General features: G+C 44.4%; 2 protein-coding genes, 15 non-coding genes and 1 pseudogene across 17 annotated transcripts in view; 9 read left to right on the top strand and 9 right to left on the bottom strand.

Annotated features, from left to right (window-relative positions):
* Positions 1-24,578, bottom strand: part of LOC130222028 (NLR family CARD domain-containing protein 3-like) — a 503,712-nt gene that overhangs the window by 275,235 nt on the left and 203,899 nt on the right.
* The window catches only part of LOC130222147 (gastrula zinc finger protein XlCGF8.2DB-like), a 245,622-nt pseudogene that overhangs the window by 42,366 nt on the left and 178,678 nt on the right, over positions 1-24,578 (bottom strand).
* LOC130222636 (gastrula zinc finger protein XlCGF49.1-like) lies at positions 4,548-5,369 on the top strand. The gene has a single exon (XM_056455167.1). The coding sequence runs from the start codon at positions 4,548-4,550 to the stop codon at positions 5,367-5,369; it is 822 nt and encodes a 273-aa protein (XP_056311142.1).
* On the bottom strand, positions 14,177-14,259 carry trnal-cag (transfer RNA leucine (anticodon CAG)). The gene has a single exon. It is a non-coding gene; the product is annotated as a tRNA-Leu (tRNA).
* Positions 14,354-14,426, top strand: trnam-cau (transfer RNA methionine (anticodon CAU)). The gene has a single exon. It is a non-coding gene; the product is annotated as a tRNA-Met (tRNA).
* On the bottom strand, positions 15,611-15,693 carry trnal-cag (transfer RNA leucine (anticodon CAG)). Its single transcript has one exon. It is a non-coding gene; the product is annotated as a tRNA-Leu (tRNA).
* trnam-cau (transfer RNA methionine (anticodon CAU)) lies at positions 15,788-15,860 on the top strand. The gene has a single exon. It is a non-coding gene; the product is annotated as a tRNA-Met (tRNA).
* On the bottom strand, positions 16,995-17,077 carry trnal-cag (transfer RNA leucine (anticodon CAG)). The gene has a single exon. It is a non-coding gene; the product is annotated as a tRNA-Leu (tRNA).
* trnam-cau (transfer RNA methionine (anticodon CAU)) lies at positions 17,172-17,244 on the top strand. The gene has a single exon. It is a non-coding gene; the product is annotated as a tRNA-Met (tRNA).
* trnal-cag (transfer RNA leucine (anticodon CAG)) lies at positions 18,427-18,509 on the bottom strand. The gene has a single exon. It is a non-coding gene; the product is annotated as a tRNA-Leu (tRNA).
* trnam-cau (transfer RNA methionine (anticodon CAU)) lies at positions 18,604-18,676 on the top strand. Its single transcript has one exon. It is a non-coding gene; the product is annotated as a tRNA-Met (tRNA).
* trnam-cau (transfer RNA methionine (anticodon CAU)) lies at positions 20,036-20,108 on the top strand. Its single transcript has one exon. It is a non-coding gene; the product is annotated as a tRNA-Met (tRNA).
* trnal-cag (transfer RNA leucine (anticodon CAG)) lies at positions 21,292-21,374 on the bottom strand. Its single transcript has one exon. It is a non-coding gene; the product is annotated as a tRNA-Leu (tRNA).
* Positions 21,466-21,541, top strand: trnam-cau (transfer RNA methionine (anticodon CAU)). Its single transcript has one exon. It is a non-coding gene; the product is annotated as a tRNA-Met (tRNA).
* On the bottom strand, positions 22,725-22,807 carry trnal-cag (transfer RNA leucine (anticodon CAG)). Its single transcript has one exon. It is a non-coding gene; the product is annotated as a tRNA-Leu (tRNA).
* Positions 22,903-22,975, top strand: trnam-cau (transfer RNA methionine (anticodon CAU)). The gene has a single exon. It is a non-coding gene; the product is annotated as a tRNA-Met (tRNA).
* trnal-cag (transfer RNA leucine (anticodon CAG)) lies at positions 24,159-24,241 on the bottom strand. The gene has a single exon. It is a non-coding gene; the product is annotated as a tRNA-Leu (tRNA).
* trnam-cau (transfer RNA methionine (anticodon CAU)) lies at positions 24,336-24,408 on the top strand. The gene has a single exon. It is a non-coding gene; the product is annotated as a tRNA-Met (tRNA).

The following is a 24,578-nucleotide window of genomic DNA, read 5'->3' as shown; positions in this document are numbered from 1 at the left end:
GTTATATCAACACAAATGGTTGTAATAACGTTAATAATAACCGAGTAGGTACAGCAGACGGAGTCGGGACGAGGGGTAAGTCTCCGGCAGGCGAGGATGTAGCTAGCAGGAACTCACCGGAGTGTATTTTGCTATCAGGGTGGTTAGGCGTGTATCTGCAAACTAATAAAGCCCAAAAAATCCCTGACCTTACCGAATAAACAGTGTTCCACCAGATCCTGTTTGTCAGAAACTATAGTTTACTACTGAACTCATTTTATCGTGGTAAAATAACACTGAAATCTATAATATCACTTCAGTCTCCTTATGAAGCTCAGACGGTCTGCTTTGAGAAACTGTCAATCACAGCTGATGACACGCCCAGCAATAAATTACTGCTAAAAACAAACTGTTTACAAAAATGACGATCTGCACCTATATCAGCACGATAACCAGTGCCTTAATTGACCAGAACCATCTTTCGGGATATTTTATTGCAAGTTAACACGGAGGAGGCGGGCTTTATGACTTGTATAAAAATATTCTCCAGCTTTTATTGATGATTTTACAGAGCTGTTATCAATAGTAACCTCTGAATTTGACTATTTTACCATTGCTGGGGATTTTAATATTCACATTGATAATCCAGAAATCAATGCTGTAAAAGAACTGACTGTTTTGAACACTTTTGATCTGACTCAGCATGTTCAAGGACCCACACACAATCGTGGACACACTCTTGATCTACTTATAACTAAGGGTTTACACATTTCATCAACTGTTGTTAAGGATGTTGCACTATCTGATCATTTCTGTATTTTCTTTGACATATTGATCACTCCAGCTATTAAAGACAGATCTGTCTCTGTCAGAAAGAGATGCATAAATGAAACACAATGAGCAGTTTATGAAGGCCATATCGCTAGCACCAAGTATATCTGCAGACTCTGTTGATTCTCTTCTTGATTTGTTTAACTCTAAAGTTAAGAATGTCATAGATGACATTGCTGCTGTTAAAGCCAAGAAGATAACTAGCAGCCAAAGGGGATCTTGGACCAGGTCCCCAAGAATACAAATGACGAAAAGACAGTGCAGAAAAGCTGAGCGTATGTGGAGAAAGACGAAACTAGTAGTCCATTATAATATCTATAAAGACAGTCTTCGTGCTTTTAATATGGAACTAAAAACTGCTAGGTAGACTTTCTTTTCAAGCCTTATAAACAGCAATGTAAACAATGCTCGTAAACTCTTTGCAACGATAGAGAAACTCACAACCCCCCCCCCCCCCAGTCACAACCCCCTCCCAGTGAGCTACTCTCTGAAAGCAAATGTAATGAGTTTGCTCATTTCTTTACTGACAAGATCAATAATATCAGAAAGGCAATCAGCTCATCCAGTCAGCCAAATTGTGTCGACGTCAGTCTAGCTCAACCACAACTTAAGAAATCAGACATTATGTCCGATTTCATGGCAATTAATGGCAAAATCTTAGAAGAGATTGTGCAAATTATGAAAACATCAACCTGCAGTCTCGACACGCTCCCCACATCATTCTTTAAAACGGTATTTACCTGCTTAGAAATGGATCTTCTAAAAGTGGTAAATGCTTCACTTCTCTCAGGGATTTTTCCTAACTCACTTAAAACTGCAGTTGTTAAACCCCTCTTGAAGAAGAGCAACCTGGATAACACCATATTGAGCAATTACAGGCCCATCTCAAATCTCCCTTTCATTGGCAAAATCATTGAAAAAGTTGTTTTTAACCAGGTTAACAAGTTCCTAAACTACAAGGGGTGTTTGGACAATTTTCAATCTGGTTTCAGACCACATCACAGTACAGAGAGCGCCCTTATAAAGATAATCAATGACATCCGCCTAAATACAGATTCAGGCAAACTAACAGTGCTGGTACTGCTCGATCTCAGTGCTGCATTTGACACTGTCGATCACAGCATACTTCTGGATAGGCTGGAAAACTGGGTTGGGCTGTCTGGGACGGTCCTCAAATGGTTCAGATCTTACCTTGAAGGAAGAGGTTACTATGTCAGTATAGGTGACCATAGGTCAGGGTGGACACCTATGACATGTGGAGTCCCTCAAGGCTCGATTCTGGCACCACTCCTGTTCAACCTTTATATGCTCCCTCTGAGCCAAATAATGAGAAAGAACCAAATCGCCTACCACAGCTATGCTGATGACACTCAGCTCTACCTAGCCTTACTGCCTAATGACTACAGCCCCATTGACACCCTCTGCCAATGCATTGATGAAATTAACAATTGGATGTGCCAAAACTTTCTTCAGTTAAACAAAGAGAAAACTGAAGTCATTGCGTTTGGGAACAGAGATGAGGTTCTCAAGGTGAATGCGTACCTTGGCTCTAAGGGTCAAACAACAAAAAATAAGGTCAAGAATCTTGGTGTGACTCTGGAGTCAGATCTGAGTTTCAATAGTCATATCAAAGCAGTTAGTAAATCAGCATACTATCTTCTCAAAAACATTGCAAGAATTAGATGCTTTGTTTCCAGTGAAGACTTAGAGAAACTTGTTCATGCTTTTATCAGCAGCAGGGTGGATTACTGTAATGGGCCTCTCACTGGCCCTTCCCAAAAGACAGTCAGACAGTTTGCAGCTCATCCCGAACGCTGCCGGCCAGAATCTCTGACCAGAACCAGGAAATCAGAGCCCATCAACACCTGTCCTCAGGTCTTTACACTGGCTCCCAGTCACATTTAGAATAGATTTTAAAGTATTATTACTGGTCTATAATCACTAAATGCTAGGACCTCCAATACATTATAGATATGCTCACTGAATACAAACCTAACAGATCACTCAGATCTTTAGGATCAAATAGATTAGAATCCAAGAGTTCAGTCACAAGCAGGGTGAATCGGCTTCAGGGCCTACTACGCCCCTCGTTGCTGGAATCAGCTTCCAGAAATGATCAGATGTGCTCCCAACATTAGGCACATTCAATCAAGACTGAAAACACATCTGTTTAGCTGTGGCCTTTACTGAATGAGCACTGTGCTACGTCCGACAGATCGAAACTACTATGTTTTTCTCTTCTTTTTAATTCTTTTATAAACACATTTAATCAGCTTTTATTTTATTTTTTATTCTTACCATTTTTATGTTTGTTTTTTATCTCTTTATAATTGTTCTTTTATTCCTGTTTATGTAAAGCACTTTGAATTGCCACTGTGTATGAAATGTGCTATATAAATAAACTTGCCTTGCCTTGCCTTGCCTTCTTACTGTATATGTAAGGTTTTTTTTATATTTAATTTTTTTCATGACAACAGTATCTCCAGCAAACCTAAATCCTAAGAGGCCATTTTAAATTGTAAAGAAATCTGTGTTTTTGAAACAAATGAAGACAGCAGAAGTCAATGATTCATTTGAATGATTTAGCCTGACATGTTTACTGCTCCAATTTTTTTTTTTAAGTTTTCTCAAAAGAAAATATTTTGTATTTAAAAGGACCCAGGCATTTAAAAAGAATTATTTTAAAGCAGTAATCACAGTACAATGAAACCGTGATATTTTTATCCAAGGTTATCATACGTCAGAATCTTATACTGGCCCATGCCTAATGCTGCTTGATGTTGCAAAGTCATATTTTCTTATCTTATCATTTCTCTTTATATGTATAGTCATGAACACACTTGTGTGTAGAGTAAGTAGTGTGACTGTTTTCTCTCGTTTATTATTCCTGATCATTTGTCCAATAGGCAACTGAAGTTCTAAAAAATAGCATATGAGATCAGGTCACTGCTATGACATGAATGACAATTTTTGTATGTTGCTGTTTGTCATTGTACTTTGGTTATCCTGAGAGCTGATGCTGAGTATTCTTAGGGTTATTTAAACTTCAAATTGTTTACCCTGGGTCATTCTAACCCTGGATAAACAGAATCCTGAGTTATCTGTAATCACGTTCCACACTGCTCATGCTTTACCTGGGATTAAAAAATAATCCTAGGTGTTCATTAACAGATGTTTTACATTGGTAAACCACGGGTTAATATTATTATTTGTAAATTTTTATTATTTGGAAGATATACATGAGTAACACAACATGAGTAATCTAGGACAAGTGCATTTGATCATTTGCACTTAAAGCCGCAGGCACAAAAAGAGCTTGGTTTTCCTCTGATGCCCAAAATTAAATATTCTGCAAGGTATAGGATCTGATTTTGAGCTGAAACCTCAGACACATTCTGGGAACACCAAAGACTTATTTTACATCTTATAAGAAAGGTTCATAATAGGAACCCTTTAAAGGTATTTCTGACACAGAAATGAAAATAGCCTCACCATTTACTCTCCCTCGTGTGGTTTTAAACCTTTATGAGTTTCTTGATTCTGTTGAACACAAAAGAAGATATTGTGAAAAAACGCTGGCTTACTTTGTGTTCCAGAACAAAGGAAATGTTTAAAACCACATGACGGACAGTAAATGGTAAGGTCATTTTAAATTTTGGGTGAAACATCCATTTCATGCTTGTCGCTTTGTGCCTTCATACTAAAGTTCACTTTTTTTGTTGTTTTTTTAAGACCTGATGGTGCTGAAAGAAGAGACTCATCAATGGAATGAAATGGAAGAGAAACACCAAGAGATAACGACTGCTGAAAAACCCACACTGACTAAAAAGACTTCATCATGCGGAAGACCTCGGAAATCCAAATCCAGGTGTAATTTCAGCTGTAAACAGTGTGGAAGGAGTTTCAGTCAAAAGCCAAGCCTTGATGTTCACATGAGAGTTCACACTGGGGAGAAACCTTACAGCTGCGAACAGTGTGGAAAGAGTTTTGGTCAAATACAAGGCTTTAAAGCCCACATGAGAATTCACACTGGAGAGAGGCCGTACACATGCCAACAATGTGGAAAAAGCTTCTATCATGCAGGAAACTTGGCAGTGCACATGAGAATTCACACTGGGGAGAAGCCTTATTCTTGCCCTCAGTGTGGAAAGAGTTATAAGCAAAATTGCACCCTTGAAGTCCACATGAGGATTCACACTGGAGAAAAACCTTACACATGCACAGAGTGTGGTAAAAGTTTCCCATATAAAAACACACTCAAACACCACATGATAAGTCACACCGGAGAGAAGCCGTTTGCATGTGCTCAGTGTGGAAAGAGCTTCACAACCAAAGCTAGCCTCAAGAACCACATGGATGGTCACACTGGAACCATAGTGTTTACATGTGATCAGTGTGGAAAGAGTCTCACACGCAAAGACTCCTTTAACAAACACATGAAGACTCACTCAGATGAGGATCGTTTTAGATGCAGTGAGTGTGGAAAGGGCTTTAACCGTAAAAGAAGCCTCAGCGCTCACATGAAGCTTCATAATGGAGAGCAGAGTCCTCATAAATGAGACCATGTCCACACAAACACAGGTATATTCAAACAGCAGCTTTTTCATGTAGTTTGGCTGTTCATTCATTTGAAGTTTATTTATGAACTATTTTCATTTTCCCCGGGTTCCCATGTTTCCTCCCACAGTCCAAAAACGTACAACCTAAGTAAACTGAAAATTCTAAATCTTAGTAAGCCATATATCTCTCTTTAGCCATTCCTGTATTTGTCATTAGGACAGAAACAAGTCAGGAGAGTTAATGGAGATCTACCTAAGCTCAAATTCTCCTCTCACCCTGCTTACGGGAGAGAGCCCAGGGCTCGAGGATCTTATGAGCTTAGGGCTCTCTCCCGGGACAGCTTGCCAAACAAGTGTGAACTCTTAAATACATATCAAGTTACTGATAATGAAACCCTTTGAACACCTGAAGATGTAAACTCAATAGCTGAAGAGGGGTGAAGATTTTGACAACCAGTACCAGGTTGTAAGATTTGCTACTGGGCTACTAGAACGCAATATAACTCTATATGTTGATAGATTGTGTGGCTTGTTTCACATGCAAAAAAGTATCTGCATCTGAAAAGATGTGTACCAAATGGCCTACAGGAACTCAAGAGTTGTGACCCAACCAAAGCAGTTGGGTAATCTCCAAGGGGTTACATCCTTTGTTATAAAGTAGTGTCTCACAGACTGTACTTTGGGTTAAGTTACTTGAAGACCGACGAGTTAACATCACTGCTGAGGAACTGCACTATTTACTATTTACTATTTAAGTCTTCTCCCCATAAGAACTTTGCTCAGCTTTATGTATTAGAGTCATCTATTCAGTGACGAGCCACCCAAAAATGGTTAAGCTGAATACAGCAAAATCTAACAATGTGTTTCAACTTATTATGAACTGATAACCGTATTTGTGCACATTGCACACACTGTAAAAACTGCAGAGTTCCACACAATTCTTTCATGTTGTCACAACACAATTAAATTAACTTAACACTTTAACAAATTTATGTGGATTAAACATAAAGGGCTCTATTATGACGATCCAAGTGCAAAGCGCAAAGCCATTAAGGGCGTGTCGGAATCCACTTATGCTATTTTAAGGACGGAAATCCGCTTTATAGGTGGTTTTAACATAAACCAATCAGAATCTCATCTCCCATTCCCTTTAAGAGTCAGTTGCATCGCGCCATAGCACATTTGTTATTTACATGACAGACTTGTAAGTGGAAAAAATGAACCCCTTCACTAGAGAGAAAACAGTTAAACCAGCATCTACAGTGTTAGAATGAGAGATGAGCACTCCTCATTATTTACTTTCCACTTTCACTCTCGTGGATTAGGAAACTTCTTGCACAGACATCCATTAGCCTATAAATAATTAATTTTGCTTAAGCGCAAAGATTTGTTTCAAAACTATTTCTAAATTCAGTTTTAATTTCCAGCAAACGAATAAATGAACAATAATAACGAAGTGTGTTAAAAAATATCCTAATACACATGCTATGCCCCATATGGTATAAAACCTGACAGGTATGCAAATCTTTAGCTTGTTTTTAATAAAACAAATATAAATATGCATATAATAAATAATACTGCTACTAATAATAACATTATACAAAAGCAAATTATTATGATAAACTGAAAAGCCTGGGTTCTAAACTGGGTTCTGGAGACAGTTTTGGGAAGCGGGAAGGGAAGTTTGATCAGGAGCTGCATTATTGACATCTGCAGTCGGGTGCTCTCATGTTTGCTCTGTTTACGTAGCTCTATTAGTGTGGTAATTTAGACAATAGGCTGTTCACAGAGTAACGTTAACGTTTGGTTAAAAAGGTTAAAACAATGCTTGTGTAGTTGTGTCGAATTGTATGCACTTGTGGGAGTTATATGGTACATTTACATTTACATTTAGTCATTTAGCAGACGCTTTTATCCAAAGCGACTTACAAATGAGGACAAGGAAGCAATTTACACAACTATAAGAGCAGCAGTGAACAAGCGCTATAGACAAGTTTCAGGCGTGTAAAAGTCTAAACATTAGTAGAAATTTTTTTTCTTTTCTTTTTTTTTTTTTTTTAATAGAGAGAGAGAGAGAGAAAGAGGGCTCAGTTAGTGGTATAGCCAGAGAGGCAATTGCAGATTAGGAGGAAAAGTGGAGACTAAACAGTTGCGTTTTTAGTCGTTTCTTGAAGACAGCAAGTGTCTCGGCTGTTCTGATGTAGTTAGGGAGTTCATTCCACCAACTGGGGCAGATTGAATGTGAGAGTTCGGGAAAGTGATTTCTTCCCTCTTTGGGATGGAACAACGAGGCGACGTTCATTCACAGAACGCAAGTTTCTGGAGGGCACATATATCTGCAGAAGTGAGAGCAGATACGAAGGAGCACAGCTAGAGGTCACTATGTAAGCAAACATCAGAGCTTTGAATTTGATGCGGGCAGCAACTGGAAGCCAGTGCAAACGGGTGAGTAGCGGAGTGACATGTGCTCTTTTGGGTTCATCAAAGACCACTCGTGCTGCTGCGTTCTGAAGCAGCTGAAGAGGTTTGATAGAACTAGCTGGTAGCCCGGCTAGCAGAGAGTTGCAATAGTCCAGTTTAGAGAGGACAAGAGCTTGAACAATGAGTTGAGGTATGAGGTATGTTTAAATACTCTGTCTTTTGCAGACAGCAATAGGCTATAGGCTAGTTAACTTTAGCATAGCTTCTCCTCACTCATTAACTTAACTTAGTTGAAACTCGTCACAGGATTTGGGTAACCAAATAGAAAAAAAGTGTCGCTGCTGCTGACCAGTCTCTTGGTCCTGAACCAGTCAAAAACACTTGCTCAAGTTCTGTGTTCTGCAGATAAAACCAAAGTGATATGTAATGTGTGCAAAAGACCAGCAGAGGCAGAGATATCAAACATCTGTCATCATCTGCTATGCATAATCACATGGACTAAAAGCATCATCCCTCTGGTACTGTCTGCCAACCCCCACAAGCACCAATCCCCCACCAGCATCAAACCATCAACACAGCCATGTTCTGCCCCCTGCAAGTCAGTTTTACTCACATATTAGCTGCATTTAATGCAAAACAGGCTTATCCACCCAACCATCACCAAAAAAAACAAAACAAAAAACACGAAAAAATTCCTTTTGTGTCTGTTTTTGGCAGACAGTTGACAATATCAGGGCTGTATCTTTTAGTATTATATGAATACAACTGTTGTTCTGCCAGATCTCCCAGTCAGGGTTTAATAAATGTTAGTTCTTGTAATGCTGTGCATGGAAAGAAGTTATTTCAGAAGAAGAACAGTTCTTTGAAGTATTATTATTGTATCTGTTCAGCGTCCTTCAACAAATTAGGTGGGTGGTGGGGTTCATAATGTTCACAATGTTATTATAGTAGTTGTTGTTATAACCATGGATGAGGTAATGGCTGTTATGTTATTTACTTTTCAATGATGTTCCTTGTTACATGTTCGAAAACATCAACCAATATTGCATATCCATAATTATTATAATGGGTATAATTAAAGAATACCTGCACTATAATGTAAATTAGAAGTTGAAGGGCTGTCAAATTAGAGCGTTAATTTACGTGATTAATTTTAAATATTTAACGCGTTAAAAAAAATAACGCAGTTGCAGTTTTTTTTATTTTCTGTTGTGGCCGACGTGTGTTCAGGGATGCCGCTTACATAGAAGCAACCTGGGCGGCCGCCTTGGCAGCAGAATAGTGAGCGAACCCCACGGTCTTTACTTTCATCAGTTACACCGACCCTCTCCCTCACGGCCCTCGCCTTCATCAGCAAAAAGATCACTTTCTTTTTCACTTTCGGGTTAAGGGCGGTGTGATCGCACTGCTACGAGTGTGATATTGCTCATATATTATCTCAAATCTTAAACGTGCACACAGTACAAGATATGAAAACTGCGGCACAGCACACTACAAGATACTATTAAGATGATTGTGCCTGATGGAGCACATCACCTGATTGCAGAATAACTCTGCTGTTTATTATAGGCTAGCTTACAAATAGTTAACCAACTGCCAGAGTGAACAGCCTGTAGAATGAAGAGAAAAGCTGCTTGTTGAAGAGAACACATCATATCCAAACAAATGTCTAACATTATTATTAATATTACAGATCAGAGAGAAGACAAGGCAGATTACAGAAAGAATGGATATTTAATGATACTTCAGGGGGGAAAACCAGTGTGAAGAGTTTTGTTTAAACCACCATTGACAGAACGTGTTGGGGATTTACAATGGAGGATTTAGCAGGGGGTTGTGGCAGTTAATGCTTTCATATGTGTTGTTAACTCTAGTGTCCATGACAAGTGTATCTTCTGTGGACATAGAGAGACTGTGTATCAGTGCTATTTGGAATGTACATGCTTAACACAATAGTTTGATATGTTGAGCAGAGATTTCCTGAAATGTGGAGAGAATTTGACTCAGTGTAAGTTTATTCTGGAGCTGGCTATAGTCAGAAACAGAAACTGAAATGGCAGTTCATTAACTGTTTAGTTGCTCAAGGAACTTGTCACAAGAAGAAACTAAATAGATGATGTACATGGTCAAGAGATTTAGAGTTTTTAAAGCATTCATAAGATCCAGAATTACAATAGATTTGAAGTATTATAAGGCCGTAAATGAAGCTGAAACCTTTGAACAACAGTGGTGTTATAAGGACGCTGTCTGGAATGTGGAGGAAGGAGAGCTGCAGTTACATCTGCTGTGGAGTTACAATGTGTGAAATGAAAAATCATGTAATAAAGTATTTTATAAAAATCAACAACAAAAAAAATCTCTCACACACACACGCACACACACACAGATATTCAGGATTTGAAGCTGATCAAAAACTTTAAACATTTTTAAGACAATTTTGAAAAACATTTTTAATCCACTTTATGATGACTTGCATGTCTAAAACACATTACTTCCTATTAATATGAGTCCAAATCTCCTCCTCATACTTATGACCTCTTCCTTCCTATTTTCACAACTTCCTATCTAAGGTTTATTTTTTCAAATAATATCTGTAATATAATATTTAACTTACCTTTACTTACAGAAACATATAAAGGGGTAGTTCACACAAAATTACAATTTAGCCAGAGCGGCCTACTGCATATAATCAAAATGCTACCCATCTGTCCATGCCCTTGAATATGTTTACATAAGCACAAAAGCCATACACACTAGTCTTCACACAAGTAATCAACATTTTGTTCCAGTTCCTGCCTGACTGCTTGAATCCATAAGTGATTCTTTTCAATTTACACATTTACACATTATATATATATATGTATATCTGTGTGTGTGTGTGTGTGTGTGTGTGTGTGTGTGTATATATAAGTCAAAAGTATTAGCCCCCATGTTTAGTTTTTCCACAATTTCTGTTTAACGGAGAGAAGATTTTTTTCAACACATTTCTAAACATAATAATTTTAATAACTCATTTCTAATAACTGATTTATTTTCTCTTTGCCATGATGACAGTAAATAATATTTGACTCAATATTTTTCAAGACACTTCTATACAGCTTAAAGTGACATTTAAAGGCTTAATTAGGTTAACTAGGCAGGGGTGCGTTTCCCAAACAACAACTCGCGGTTGAACTATCATAGTACAATGCATTGTTGTAATGTAATGAGGAGTGTTTCCAAACCCCTAGTTTCTCTGTCGCAGATCCATCACTTGAACCATGTTAGTTATAACATAAAATGCCCATAATGACGCTCTAAATGGGGTGGACTTCTTTATAGAAGAACCCCATCATTTCTTTGTGCAAACTATATTGTTTTACACAAGCATTTATAATAAAATCCAATATTAGTTTTAGTAAAAACATGCACTCGTTTTCCATATTAACTGAAATATATGTAAATGGCACATATAGGGCCTGTGTTTGCTTTACTAATATTATAAAAAATATGACATATCCTATTCTAAAACATAAAAGGTTTTGCTAAGGTTTTGCTAGGTGGTTGTTATGGTGTTGCTAGGTGGTTTGCTAGGCGGCTGCTAAGGTGTTGCTAGGTGGTTGCTGGGCAGTTGCTAAGGTGTTGCTAGGTGGTTGCTAGGCGGTTGCTTAGATGGTGGCTAAGTGGTTGGTAAGGTGTTGCTAGGTGAATGCTAAGGTGTTGCTAGGCGGTTGCTAAGGTGGTTGCTATGTGGCTGCTAAGGTGTTGCTAAGATGTTGCTAGGCGGTTGCTAAGGTGTTGCTAGGCAGTTGCTAAGGTGTCGCTAGTCGGTTGCTAAGGTGTCGCCAGGCAGTTGCTAAGGTGTCGCTAGGTGGTTGCTAAGGGGTTGCTAGGTGGTTGCTAAGGCATTGCTAGGTTGTTGCTATGTGGTCATCCTGACATGCTTGCTTGGCCGGAGCTTTCTCCTAAGAGCCACACCGCAGCACCATAACGTGGAAGCTGGTGTTTCACAGCTTGCCCAACTCCAGCAGTATGCCTCATTGGTGCAGTACGCAGCGCGTCAGTCTCATAATCTAAAGGTTGTCAGTTTGAGCCTCACATGGGACAAGGTGGTCCCTTTTGGCACACGGGAGCATTTTAGGTCACCGGGCAGCGATCTTTCTTCCCTTGCATGTGGTTCAAGGTTCCCCTTTGCAAAAAAGGCTACTACTCCTCTGGAGGGCAGGCGGCTTGACGTTCCAAAAACATCTCTTGAGTCTGAAGCAATGATGGTAAGATGCTCCCATTCCTGTCACGTTATCGTTTGACGTAGATCCGTCACATGTCATGACTTAACATTGTACGAGGATTTGACAAAAAGCCTTGAGAATCCCATTGCCTTAAAAATCAACGGTATCCCAGGACATTCCACTACATGGCATTCCAAGACAATTCTTTTGATCCCCTTTCAGTGCACTTGTATTAAAGCTCGCGTCAAATTTTTTGTTCACATGCTTTTCCGAGTTGCTGTGGACAATGCCTTGATGTTGCGCAAACATCTCAAAACTTGCAGTCTAAAGTGCCCATTAAGGCTGCCAGAGAGTTAAAGACTAGGTTTGTCAAAAGTGGGATTTAAACCCATGCCTTCAGGGTAGACTCCGACCTGACCGCAGCACCTTAGACCGCTTGGCCATCCTGACATGCATGCTTGGCCAGAGCTTTCTCCTAGGAGCCACATCGCAGCACCATGACATGGAAGCTGGTGTTTCACAGCTTCCCCAACTCTATCAGTCTGCCTTGTTGGCAAAGTAGGCAGCGCGTCAGTCTCATAATCTGAAGGTTGTGAGTTCAAGCCTCACACGAGGCAAGGTGGTACCTTTTGGCACACGGGAGCGCTTAGGTGACCGGGCGGTGTTCTTTATTCCCTTCAATGCGGTTTATGCTTCCCGGGGGCAAAAAAGGCTACAGCTCCTCTGGAGGGCAGGCGGCTTGACGATCCAGGAACATCTCCTGAGTCTGAAGCAATTATGGCAAGATGCTCCCATTCCTGTCACGTTATCGCTTGACGTTTGACGTGGATCCGTGTCATTACTTGACATTGTAAGAGGATTTGACGAAAAGCCCTGCGAATCCCATTGCCTTTAAAATCAACGGCATCCCAGGACATTCCACTACATGGCATTCCAAGACAACTCTTTTGATCCCCTTTCGGTGCACTTGCATTAAAGCCCACGTCCAGTGTTTCGCCAGTGAGTTAAAGACTTGAGCCTGAGTGCACAGCCAAAGATTAGGTTCGGTGGGGTTCTAACCTACACCTCCAGGGAAGACTCTGACCTGAACGCAGTGCCATAGACTGTTGGGCCATCCTTATGTGCTTGCCTGGTCGGAGCTGTCTCCTATGAGCCACACCGCAGCACCACAACATGGACGCTGGTGTTTCACAGCTTGCCCAACTCCAGTAGTATGCCTTGTTGGAGCAGTAGGCAGTACGTCAGTCTCATAATCTGAAGGTCATGAATTTGACCCTCACATGGGGCAGGGTACCCCATTCCACTACATGGCATTCCAAGACAATTCTTTTGATCCCCTTTCAGTGCACTTGTTTTAAAGCCCACGTCCATTGTTTTGAACACATGCTTTTCCGAGTTGCTGTAGACAATGCTTTGATGTTGCGCAAACGCCTCAAACCTTGCAGTCTACAGTGCCCATTAACGCTGCTAGGGCCACTGCTATGTTGCGTAAATTGTGGCGCAAAGAGACTGATGCGGCACTTTGTCAGTATTATTGTATCACTCGGACATGGCGATAGAGGGTTAAATACTTAAGCCTGAGATCTCAGCTGTGCAACAGCCACGTCCTAACAGTGAGAGCATGAGCTGTCCGCGGGCACTGCATCGACATGCTAGAGCCCCAGACCTGTGATGCGATACTCGTGCCCATCATCCTGAGACCACCCCATCCAGAAATGCACATTCAAAACAGCGTCTTGAAAACGCGTTGATTGACTGACACAGCTTTTTTTCTTCTCTTTCCCACAAAGAGTCAAATGTCATGACTTGACGTTGTAATAGAAGTAGCCAAAAAGCCCTGCGAATCTCATTGCCTTAAAAATAAACGGCATCTCAGGACATTCCACTACATGGCATTCCAAGGCAATTCTTTTGATCCCCTTTCGATGCACTTGCATTAAAGCCCATGTCCATTGTTTTGTACACATGCTTTTCCGAGTTGCTGTAGACAATGCCTTGATGTTGCACAAATGCCTCAAAACTTGCAGTCTACAGTGCCCATTAAGGTTGCCAGGGCCACTGCTACGCTTCGTAAACTGTGACGCAAAGAGATTGATGCAGTCAGTGTTACTGTATCACTCGGACATGGCGCCAGAGAGTTAAATACTTGAGCCTGAACGCACAGCCAAAGACTAGGTTTGTCAGAAGTGGGATTCGAAACCACGCCTCCAGGGGAGACTGCGACCTGAACGCAGCGCCTTAGACCGCTCGGCTATCCTGACATGCACAGTTAGCAGGAGCTTTCTCCTAGGAGCCACATCGCAGCACCATGACATGAAAGCTGGTGTTTCACAGCTTGCCCAGCTCCAGCAGTCTGCCTCGTTGGCGCAGTAGGCAGCGCGTCAGTCTCATAATCTGAAGGTCGTGAGTTCGAGCCTCACGCGGGGCAAGGTCACACCTTTTGGCACACGGGAGCACTTAGGTGACCGGGCGGCGTACTTTATTACCTTCCGTGCAGTTTATGCTTCCCGGGGGCAAAAAAGGCTACAGCTCCTCTGGAGGGCATGTGGCGTGACGTTCCAAGAACATCTCTTGAGTCTTAAGCAATGATGGCAAGATGCTCCCGTTCCTGTCACGTTATCGCTTGACGTTTGACGTGGATCCGTCAAATGTCATGACTTGACGTTGTAAGAGGATTAGCCGAAAAGCCCTGCGAATCGCATAGAATGAAAAATAAACGGCATCTCAGGACATTCCACTAAATGGCATTCCAAGACAATTCTTTTGATCCCGGTTCAGTGCTCTTGCTTTAAAGCCCACGTCCATTGTTTTGAACACATTCTTTTCCGAGTTGCTGTAGACAATGCCTTGATGTTGCGCAAACGCCTCAAACCTTGCAGTCTACAGTGCCCATTAACGCTGCCAGGGCCACTGCTACGCTGCATAAATTGTGGCGCAAAGAGATTGATGCGGCACTTTGTCAGTGTTACTGTATCACTCGGACATGGCGCCAGAGGGTTAAATACTTGAGCCTGAGATCTCAGCTGTGCAACAGCCACGTCCTCACAGTGAGAGCATGAGCTGTCCGCGGGCACTGCATCGACATGCTGGACCCCCAGACCTGTGATGCGATACTCGTGCCCATCATCCGGAGACCACCGCATCCAGAAACGCACATTTAGAACAGCGTCTTAAAAACGCGTTGATGGACTGACACAGCTTTTTTTCTTCTCTTTCCCACAAAGAGTCAAATGTCATGACTTGACGTTGTAAGAGAATTAGCCGAAAAGCCCTGCGAATCTCATTGCCTTAAAAATAAACGGCATCTCAGGACATTCCACTACATGGCATTCCAAGGCAATTCTTTTGATCCTCTTTCGATGCACTTGCATTAAAGCCCACGTCCATTGTTTTGTACACATGCTTTTCCGAGTTGCTGTAGACAATGCCTTGATGTTGCACAAATGCCTCAAAACTTGCAGTCTACAGTGCCCATTAAGGTTGCCAGGGCCACTGCTACGCTTCGTAAACTGTGACGCAAAGAGATTGATGCAGTCAGTGTTACTGTATCACTCGGACATGGCGCCAGAGAGTTAAATACTTGAGCCTGAACGCACAGCCAAAGACTAGGTTTGTCAGAAGTGGGATTTGAACCCACACCTCCAGGGGAGACTGCGACCTGAACGCAGCGCCTTAGACCGCTCGGCCATCCTGACATGCACAGTTAGCAGGAGCTGTCTCCTAGGAGCCACATCGCAGCACCATGACATGAAAGCTGGTGTTTCACAGCTTGCCCAGCTCCAGCAGTCTGCTTCGTTGGCGCAGTAGGCAGCGCGTCAGTCTCATAATCTGAAGGTCGTGAGTTCAAGCCTCACACGGAGAAAGGTCGCACCTTTTGGCACACGGGAGCACTTAGGTGACCGGGCGGCGTACTTTATTACCTTCCGTGCAGTTTATGCTTCCCGGGGGCAAAAAAGGCTACAGCTCCTCTGGAGGGCATGCGGCGTGACGTTCCAAGAACATCTCCTGAGTCTGAAGCAATGATGGCAAGATGCTCCCGCTCCTGTCACGTTATCGCTTGACGTTTGACGTGGATCCGTCAAATGTCATGACTTGACGTTGTAAGAGGGTTAGCCGAAAAGCCCTGCGAATCGCATAGAATGAAAAATAAACGGCATCTCAGGACATTCCACTAAATGGCATTTCAAGACAATTCTTTTGATCCCGGTTCAGTGCTCTTGCTTTAAAGCCCACGTCCATTGTTTTGAACACATGCTTTTCCGAGTTGCTGTAGACAATGCCTTGATGTTGCGCAAACGCTTCAAACCCTGCAGTCTACAGTGCCCATTAACGCTGCCCGGGCCACTGCTACGCTGCGTAAATTGTGGCGCAAAGAGATTGATGCGGCACTTTGTCAGTGTTACTGTATCACTCGGACATGGCGCCAGAGGGTTAAATACTTGAGCCTGAGATCTCAGCTGTGCAACAGCCACGTCCTCACAGTGAGAGCATGAGCTGTCCGCGGGCACTGCATCGACATGCTGGACCCCCAGACCTGTGATGCGATACTCGTGCCCATCATCCGGAGACCACCGCATCCAGAAACGCACATTTAGAACAGCGTCTTGAAAACGCGTTGATTGACTGACACAGCTTTTTTTCTTCTCTTTCCCACAAAGAGTCAAATGTCATGACTTGACGTTGTAAGAGAATTAGCCGAAAAGCCCTGCGAATCTCATTGCCTTAAAATAAACGGCATCTCAGGACATTCCACTACATGGCATTCCAAGGCAATTCTTTTGATCCCCTTTCGATGCACTTGCATTAAAGCCCACGTCCATTGTTTTGTACACATGCTTTTCCGAGTTGCTGTAGACAATGCCTTGATGTTGCACAAATGCCTCAAAACTTGCAGTCTACAGTGCCATTAAGGTTGCCAGGGCCACTGCTACGCTTCGTAAACTGTGACGCAGAGAGTTAAATACTTGAGCCTGAACGCACAGCCAAAGACTAGGTTTGTCAGAAGTGGGATTCGAACCCACGCCTCCAGGGGAGACTGCGACCTGAACGCAGCGCCTTAGACCGCTCGGCCATCCTGACATGCACAGTTAGTAGGAGCTGTCTCCCAGGAGCCACATCGCAGCACCATGACATGAAAGCTGGTGTTTCACAGCTTGCTCAGCTCCAGCAGTCTGCTTCGTTGGCGCAGTAGGCAGCGCGTCAGTCTCATAATCTGAATGTCGTGAGTTCAAGCCTCACACGGAGAAAGGTCGCACCTTTTGGCACACGGGAGCACTTAGGTGACCGGGCGGCGTACTTTATTACCTTCCGTGCAGTTTATGCTTCCCGGGGGCAAAAAAGGCTACAGCTCCTCTGGAGGGCATGCGGCGTGACGTTCCAAGAACATCTCCTGAGTCTGAAGCAATGATGGCAAGATGCTCCCGTTCCTGTCACGTTATCGCTTGACGTTTGACGTGGATCCGTCAAATGTCATGACTTGACGTTGTAAGAGGATTAGCCGAAAAAGCCCTGCGAATCCCATAGAATGAAAAATAAACGGCAGCTCAGGACATTCCACTAAATGGCATTTCAAGACAATTCTTTTGATCCCGGTTCAGTGCTCTTGCTTTAAAGCCCACGTCCATTGTTTTGAACACATGCTTTTCCGAGTTGCTGTAGACAATGCCTTGATGTTGCGCAAACGCTTCAAACCTTGCAGTCTACAGTGCCCATTAACGCTGCCAGGGCCACTGCTACGCTGCGTAAATTGTGGCGCAAAGAGATTGATGCGGCACTTTGTCAGTGTTACTGTATCACTCGGACATGGCGCCAGAGGGTTAAATACTTGAGCCTGAGATCTCAGCTGTGCAACAGCCACGTCCTCACAGTGAGAGCATGAGCTGTCCGCGGGCACTGCATCGACATGCTGGACCCCCAGACCTGTGATGCGATACTCGTGCCCATCATCCGGAGACCACCGCATCCAAAAACACACATTCAGAACAGCGTCTTGAAACGCGTTGATTGACTGACACAGCTTTTTTTCTTCTCTTTCCCACAAAGAGTCAAATGACATGACTTGACGTTGTAAGAGAATTAGCCGAAAAGCCCTGCGAATCTCATTGCCTTAAAAATAAACGGCATCTCAGGACATTCCACTACATGGCATTCCAAGGCAATTCTTTGATCCCCTTTCGATGCACTTGCATTAAAGCCCACGTCCATTGTTTTGTACACATGCTTTTCCGAGTTGCTGTAGACAATGCCTTGATGTTGCACAAATGCCTCAAAACTTGCAGTCTACAGTGCCATTAAGGTTGCCAGGGCCACTGCTACGCTTCGTAAACTGTGACGCAAAGAGATTGATGCAGTCAGTGTTACTGTATCACTCGGACATGGCGCCAGAGAGTTAAATACTTGAGCCTGAACGCACAGCCAAAGACTAGGTTTGTCAGAAGTGGGATTCGAACCCACGCTTCCAGGGGAGACTGCGACCTGAACGCAGCGCCTTAGACCGCTCGGCCATCCTGACATGCACAGTTAGTAGGAGCTGTCTCCTAGGAGCCACATCGCAGCACCATGACATGAAAGCTGGTGTTTCACAGCTTGCTCAGCTCCAGCAGTCTGCTTCGTTGGCGCAGTAGGCAGCGCGTCAGTCTCATAATCTGAATGTCGTGAGTTCAAGCCTCACACGGAGAAAGGTCGCACCTTTTGGCACACGGGAGCACTTAGGTGACCGGGCGGCGTACTTTATTACCTTCCGTGCAGTTTATGCTTCCCGGGGGCAAAAAAGGCTACAGCTCCTCTGGAGGGCATGCGGCGTGACGTTCCAAGAACATCTCCTGAGTCTGAAGCAATGATGGCAAGATGCTCCCGTTCCTGTCACGTTATCGCTTGACGTTTGACGTGGATCCGTCAAATGTCATGACTTGACGTTGTAAGAGGATTAGCCGAAAAGCCCTGCGAATCGCATAGAATGAAAAATAAACGGCAGCTCAGGACATTCCACTAAATGGCATTTCAAGACAATTCTTTTGATCCCGGTTCAGTGCTCTTGCTTTAAAGCCCACGTCCATTGTTTTGAACACATGCTTTTCCGAGTTGCTGTAGACAATGCCTTGATGTTGCGCAAACGCTTCAAACCTTGCAGTCTACAGTGCCCATTAACGCTGCCAGGGCCACTGCTACGCTGCGTAAATTGTGGCGCAAAGAGATTGATGCGGCACTTTGTCAGTGTTACTGTATCACTCGGACATGGCGCCAGAGGGTTAAATACTTGAGCCTGAGATCTCAGCTGTGCAACAGCCACGTCCTCACAGTGAGAGCATGAGCTGTCCGCGGGCACTGCATCGACATGCTGGACCTCCAGACCTGTGATGCGATACTCGTGCCCATCATCCGGAGACCACCGCATCCAGAAACGCACATTTAGAACAGCGTCTTGAAAACGCGTTGATTGACTGACACAGCTTTTTTTCTTCTCTTTCCCACAAAGAGTCAAATGTCATGACTTGACGTTGTAAGAGAATTAGCCGAAAAGCCCTGCGAATCTCATTGCCTTAAAAATAAACGGCATCTCAGGACATTCCACTACATGGCATTCCAAGGCAATTCTTTTGATCCCCTTTCGATGCACTTGCATTAAAGCCCACGTCCATTGTTTTGTACACATGCTTTTCCGAGTTGCTGTAGACAATGCCTTGATGTTGCACAAATGCCTCAAAACTTGCAGTCTACAGTGCCATTAAGGTTGCCAGGGCCACTGCTACGCTTCGTAAACTGTGACGCAAAGAGATTGATGCAGTCAGTGTTACTGTATCACTCGGACATGGCGCCAGAGAGTTAAATACTTGAGCCTGAACGCACAGCCAAAGACTAGGTTTGTCAGAAGTGGGATTCGAACCCACGCCTCCAGGGGAGACTGAACCTGAACGCAGCGCCTTAGACCGCTCGGCCATCCTGACATGCACAGTTAGTAGGAGCTGTCTCCTAGGAGCCACATCGCAGCACCATGACATGAAAGCTGGTGTTTCACAGCTTGCTCAGCTCCAGCAGTCAGCTTCGTTGGCGCAGTAGGCAGCGCGTCAGTCTCATAATCTGAAGGTCGTGAGTTCAAGCCTCACACGGAGAAAGGTCGCACCTTTTGGCACACGGGAGCACTTAGGTGACCGGGTGGCGTACTTTATTACCTTCCGTGCAGTTTATGCTTCCCGGGGGCAAAAAAGGCTACAGCTCCTCTGGAGGGCATGCGGCGTGACGTTCCAAGAACATCTCCTGAGTCTGAAGCAATGATGGCAAGATGCTCCCGTTCCTGTCACGTTATCTCTTGACGTTTGACGTGGATCCGTCAAATGTCATGACTTGACGTTGTAAGAGGATTAGCCGAAAAGCCCTGCGAATCGCATAGAATGAAAAATAAACGGCATCTCAGGACATTCCACTAAATGGCATTTCAAGACAATTCTTTTGATCCCGGTTCAGTGCTCTTGCTTTAAAGCCCACGTCCATTGTTTTGAACACATGCTTTTCAGAGTTGCTGTAGACAATGCCTTGATGTTGCGCAAACGCTTCAAACCTTGCAGTCTACAGTGCCCATTAACGCTGCCAGGGCCACTGCTACGCTGCGTAAATTGTGGCGCAAAGAGATTGATGCGGCACTTTGTCAGTGTTACTGTATCACTCGGACATGGCGCCAGAGGGTTAAATACTTGAGCCTGAGATCTCAGCTGTGCAACAGCCACGTCCTCACAGTGAGAGCATGAGCTGTCCGCGGGCACTGCATCGACATGCTGGACCCCCAGACCTGTGATGCGATACTCGTGCCCATCATCCGGAGACCACCGCATCCAGAAACGTACATTTAGAACAGCGTCTTGAAAACGCGTTGATTGACTGACACAGCTTTTTTTCTTCTCTTTCCCACAAAGAGTCAAATGTCATGACTTGACGTTGTAAGAGAATTAGCCGAAAAGCCCTGCGAATCTCATTGCCTTAAAAATAAACGGCATCTCAGGACATTCCACTACATGGCATTCCAAGGCAATTCTTTTGATCCCCTTTCGATGCACTTGCATTAAAGCCCACGTCCATTGTTTTGTACACATGCTTTTCCGAGTTGCTGTAGACAATGCCTTGATGTTGCACAAACGCCTCAAAACTTGCAGTCTACAGTGCCATTAAGGTTGCCAGGGCCACTGCTACACTTCGTAAACTGTGACGCAAAGAGATTGATGCAGTCAGTGTTACTGTATCACTCGGACATGGCGCCAGAGAGTTAAATACTTGAGCCTGAACGCACAGCCAAAGACTAGGTTTGTCAGAAGTGGGATTCGAACCCACGCCTCCAGGGGAGACTGCGACCTGAACGCAGCGCCTTAGACCGCTCGGCCATCCTGACATACACAGTTAGTAGGAGCTGTCTCCTAGGAGCCACATCGCAGCACCATGACATGAAAGCTGGTGTTTCACAGCTTGCTCAGCTCCAGCAGTCTGTTTCGTTGGCGCAGTAGGCAGCGCGTCAGTCTCATAATCTGAAGGTCGTGAGTTCAAGCCTCACACGGAGAAAGGTCGCACCTTTTGGCACACGGGAGCACTTAGGTGACCGGGTGGCGTACTTTATTACCTTCCGTGCAGTTTATGCTTCCCGGGGGCAAAAAAGGCTACAGCTCCTCTGGAGGGCATGCGGCGTGACGTTCCAAGAACATCTCCTGAGTCTGAAGCAATGATGGCAAGATGCTCCCGTTCCTGTCACGTTATCGCTTGACGTTTGACGTGGATCCGTCAAATGTCATGACTTGACGTTGTAAGAGGATTAGCCGAAAAGCCCTGCGAATCGCATAGAATGAAAAATAAACGGCATCTCAGGACATTCCACTAAATGGCATTTCAAGACAATTCTTTTGATCCCGGTTCAGTGCTCTTGCTTTAAAGCCCACGTCCATTGTTTTGAACACATGCTTTTCCGAGTTGCTGTAGACAATGCCTTGATGTTGCGCAAACGCTTCAAACCTTGCAGTCTACAGTGCCCATTAACGCTGCCAGGGCCACTGCTACGCTGCGTAAATTGTGGCGCAAAGAGATTGATGCGGCACTTTGTCAGTGTTACTGTATCACTCGGACATGGCGCCAGAGGGTTAAATACTTGAGCCTGAGATCTCAGCTGTGCAACAGCCACGTCCTCACAGTGAGAGCATGAGCTGTCCGCGGGCACTGCATCGACATGCTGGACCCCCAGACCTGTGATGCGATACTCGTGCCCATCATCCGGAGACCACCGCATCCAGAAACGCACATTTAGAACAGCGTCTTGAAAACGCGTTGATTGACTGACACAGCTTTTTTTTCTTCTCTTTCCCACAAAGAGTCAAATGTCATGACTTGACGTTGTAAGAGAATTAGCCGAAAAGCCCTGCGAATCTCATTGCCTTAAAAATAAACGGCATCTCAGGACATTCCACTACATGGCATTCCAAGGCAATTCTTTTGATCCCCTTTCGATGCACTTGCATTAAAGCCCACGTCCATTGTTTTGTACACATGCTTTTCCGAGTTGCTGTAGACAATGCCTTGATGTTGCACAAATGCCTCAAAACTTGCAGTCTACAGTGCCATTAAGGTTGCCAGGGCCACTGCTACGCTTCGTAAACTGTGACGCAAAGAGATTGATGCAGTCAGTGTTACTGTATCACTCGGACATGGCGCCAGAGAGTTAAATACTTGAGCCTGAACGCACAGCCAAAGACTAGGTTGTCAGAAGTGGGATTCGAACCCACGCCTCCAGGGGAGACTGCGACCTGAACGCAGCGCCTTAGACCGCTCGGCCATCCTGACATGCCACAGTTAGTAGGAGCTGTCTCCTAGGAGCCACATCGCAGCACCATGACATGAAAGCTGGTGTTTCACAGCTTGCTCAGCTCCAGCAGTCTGCTTCGTTGGCGCAGTAGGCAGCGCGTCAGTCTCATAATCTGAATGTCGTGAGTTCAAGCCTCACACGGAGAAAGGTCGCACCGTTTGGCACACGGGAGCACTTAGGTGACCGGGCGGCGTACTTTATTACCTTCCGTGCAGTTTATGCTTCCCGGGGGCAAAAAAGGCTACAGCTCCTCTGGAGGGCATGCGGCGTGACGTTCCAAGAACATCTCCTGAGTCTGAAGCAATGATGGCAAGATGCTCCCGTTCCTGTCACGTTATCGCTTGACGTTTGACGTGGATCCGTCAAATGTCATGACTTGACGTTGTAAGAGGATTAGCCGAAAAGCCCTGCGAATCGCATAGAATGAAAAATAAACGGCAGCTCAGGACATTCCACTAAATGGCATTTCAAGACAATTCTTTTGATCCCGGTTCAGTGCTCTTGCTTTAAAGCCCACGTCCATTGTTTTGAACACATGCTTTTCCGAGTTGCTGTAGACAATGCCTTGATGTTGCGCAAACGCTTCAAACCTTGCAGTCTACAGTGCCCATTAACGCTGCCAGGGCCACTGCTACGCTGCGTAAATTGTGGCGCAAAGAGATTGATGCGGCACTTTGTCAGTGTTACTGTATCACTCGGACATGGCGCCAGAGGGTTAAATACTTGAGCCTGAGATCTCAGCTGTGCAACAGCCACGTCCTCACAGTGAGAGCATGAGCTGTCCGCGGGCACTGCATCGACATGCTGGACCTCCAGACCTGTGATGCGATACTCGTGCCCATCATCCGGAGACCACCGCATCCAGAAACGCACATTTAGAACAGCGTCTTGAAAACGCGTTGATTGACTGACACAGCTTTTTTTCTTCTCTTTCCCACAAAGAGTCAAATGTCATGACTTGACGTTGTAAGAGAATTAGCCGAAAAGCCCTGCGAATCTCATTGCCTTAAAAATAAACGGCATCTCAGGACATTCCACTACATGGCATTCCAAGGCAATTCTTTTGATCCCCTTTCGATGCACTTGCATTAAAGCCCACGTCCATTGTTTTGTACACATGCTTTTCCGAGTTGCTGTAGACAATGCCTTGATGTTGCACAAATGCCTCAAAACTTGCAGTCTACAGTGCCATTAAGGTTGCCAGGGCCACTGTTACGCTTCGTAAACTGTGACGCAAAGAGATTGATGCAGTCAGTGTTACTGTATCACTCGGACATGGCGCCAGAGAGTTAAATACTTGAGCCTGAACGCACAGCCAAAGACTAGGTTTGTCAGAAGTGGGATTCGAACCCACGCCTCCAGGGGAGACTGCGACCTGAACGCAGCGCCTTAGACCGCTCGGCCATCCTGACATACACAGTTAGTAGGAGCTGTCTCCTAGGAGCCACATCGCAGCACCATGACATGAAAGCTGGTGTTTCACAGCTTGCTCAGCTCCAGCAGTCTGCTTCGTTGGCGCAGTAGGCAGCGCGTCAGTCTCATAATCTGAAGGTCGTGAGTTCAAGCCTCACACGGAGAAAGGTCGCACCTTTTGGCACACGGGAGCACTTAGGTGACCGGGTGGCGTACTTTATTACCTTCCGTGCAGTTTATGCTTCCCGGGGGCAAAAAAGGCTACAGCTCCTCTGGAGGGCATGCGGCGTGACGTTCCAAGAACATCTCCTGAGTCTGAAGCAATGATGGCAAGAT

Source organism: Danio aesculapii, chromosome 4 (assembly GCF_903798145.1).
Source record: "Danio aesculapii chromosome 4, fDanAes4.1, whole genome shotgun sequence".
Lineage (NCBI taxonomy): Eukaryota > Metazoa > Chordata > Actinopteri > Cypriniformes > Danionidae > Danio > Danio aesculapii.
Note: the sequence above shows the minus strand (reverse complement) of the source record. Positions and strands in the feature narration are given on the sequence as shown.

Coding starts and splice junctions, on each gene's coding strand:
- LOC130222636 (XM_056455167.1), top strand. CDS start 4,548: ATGGTGCTGAAAGAAGAGACTCATCAATGGAATGAAATGGAAGAGAAA.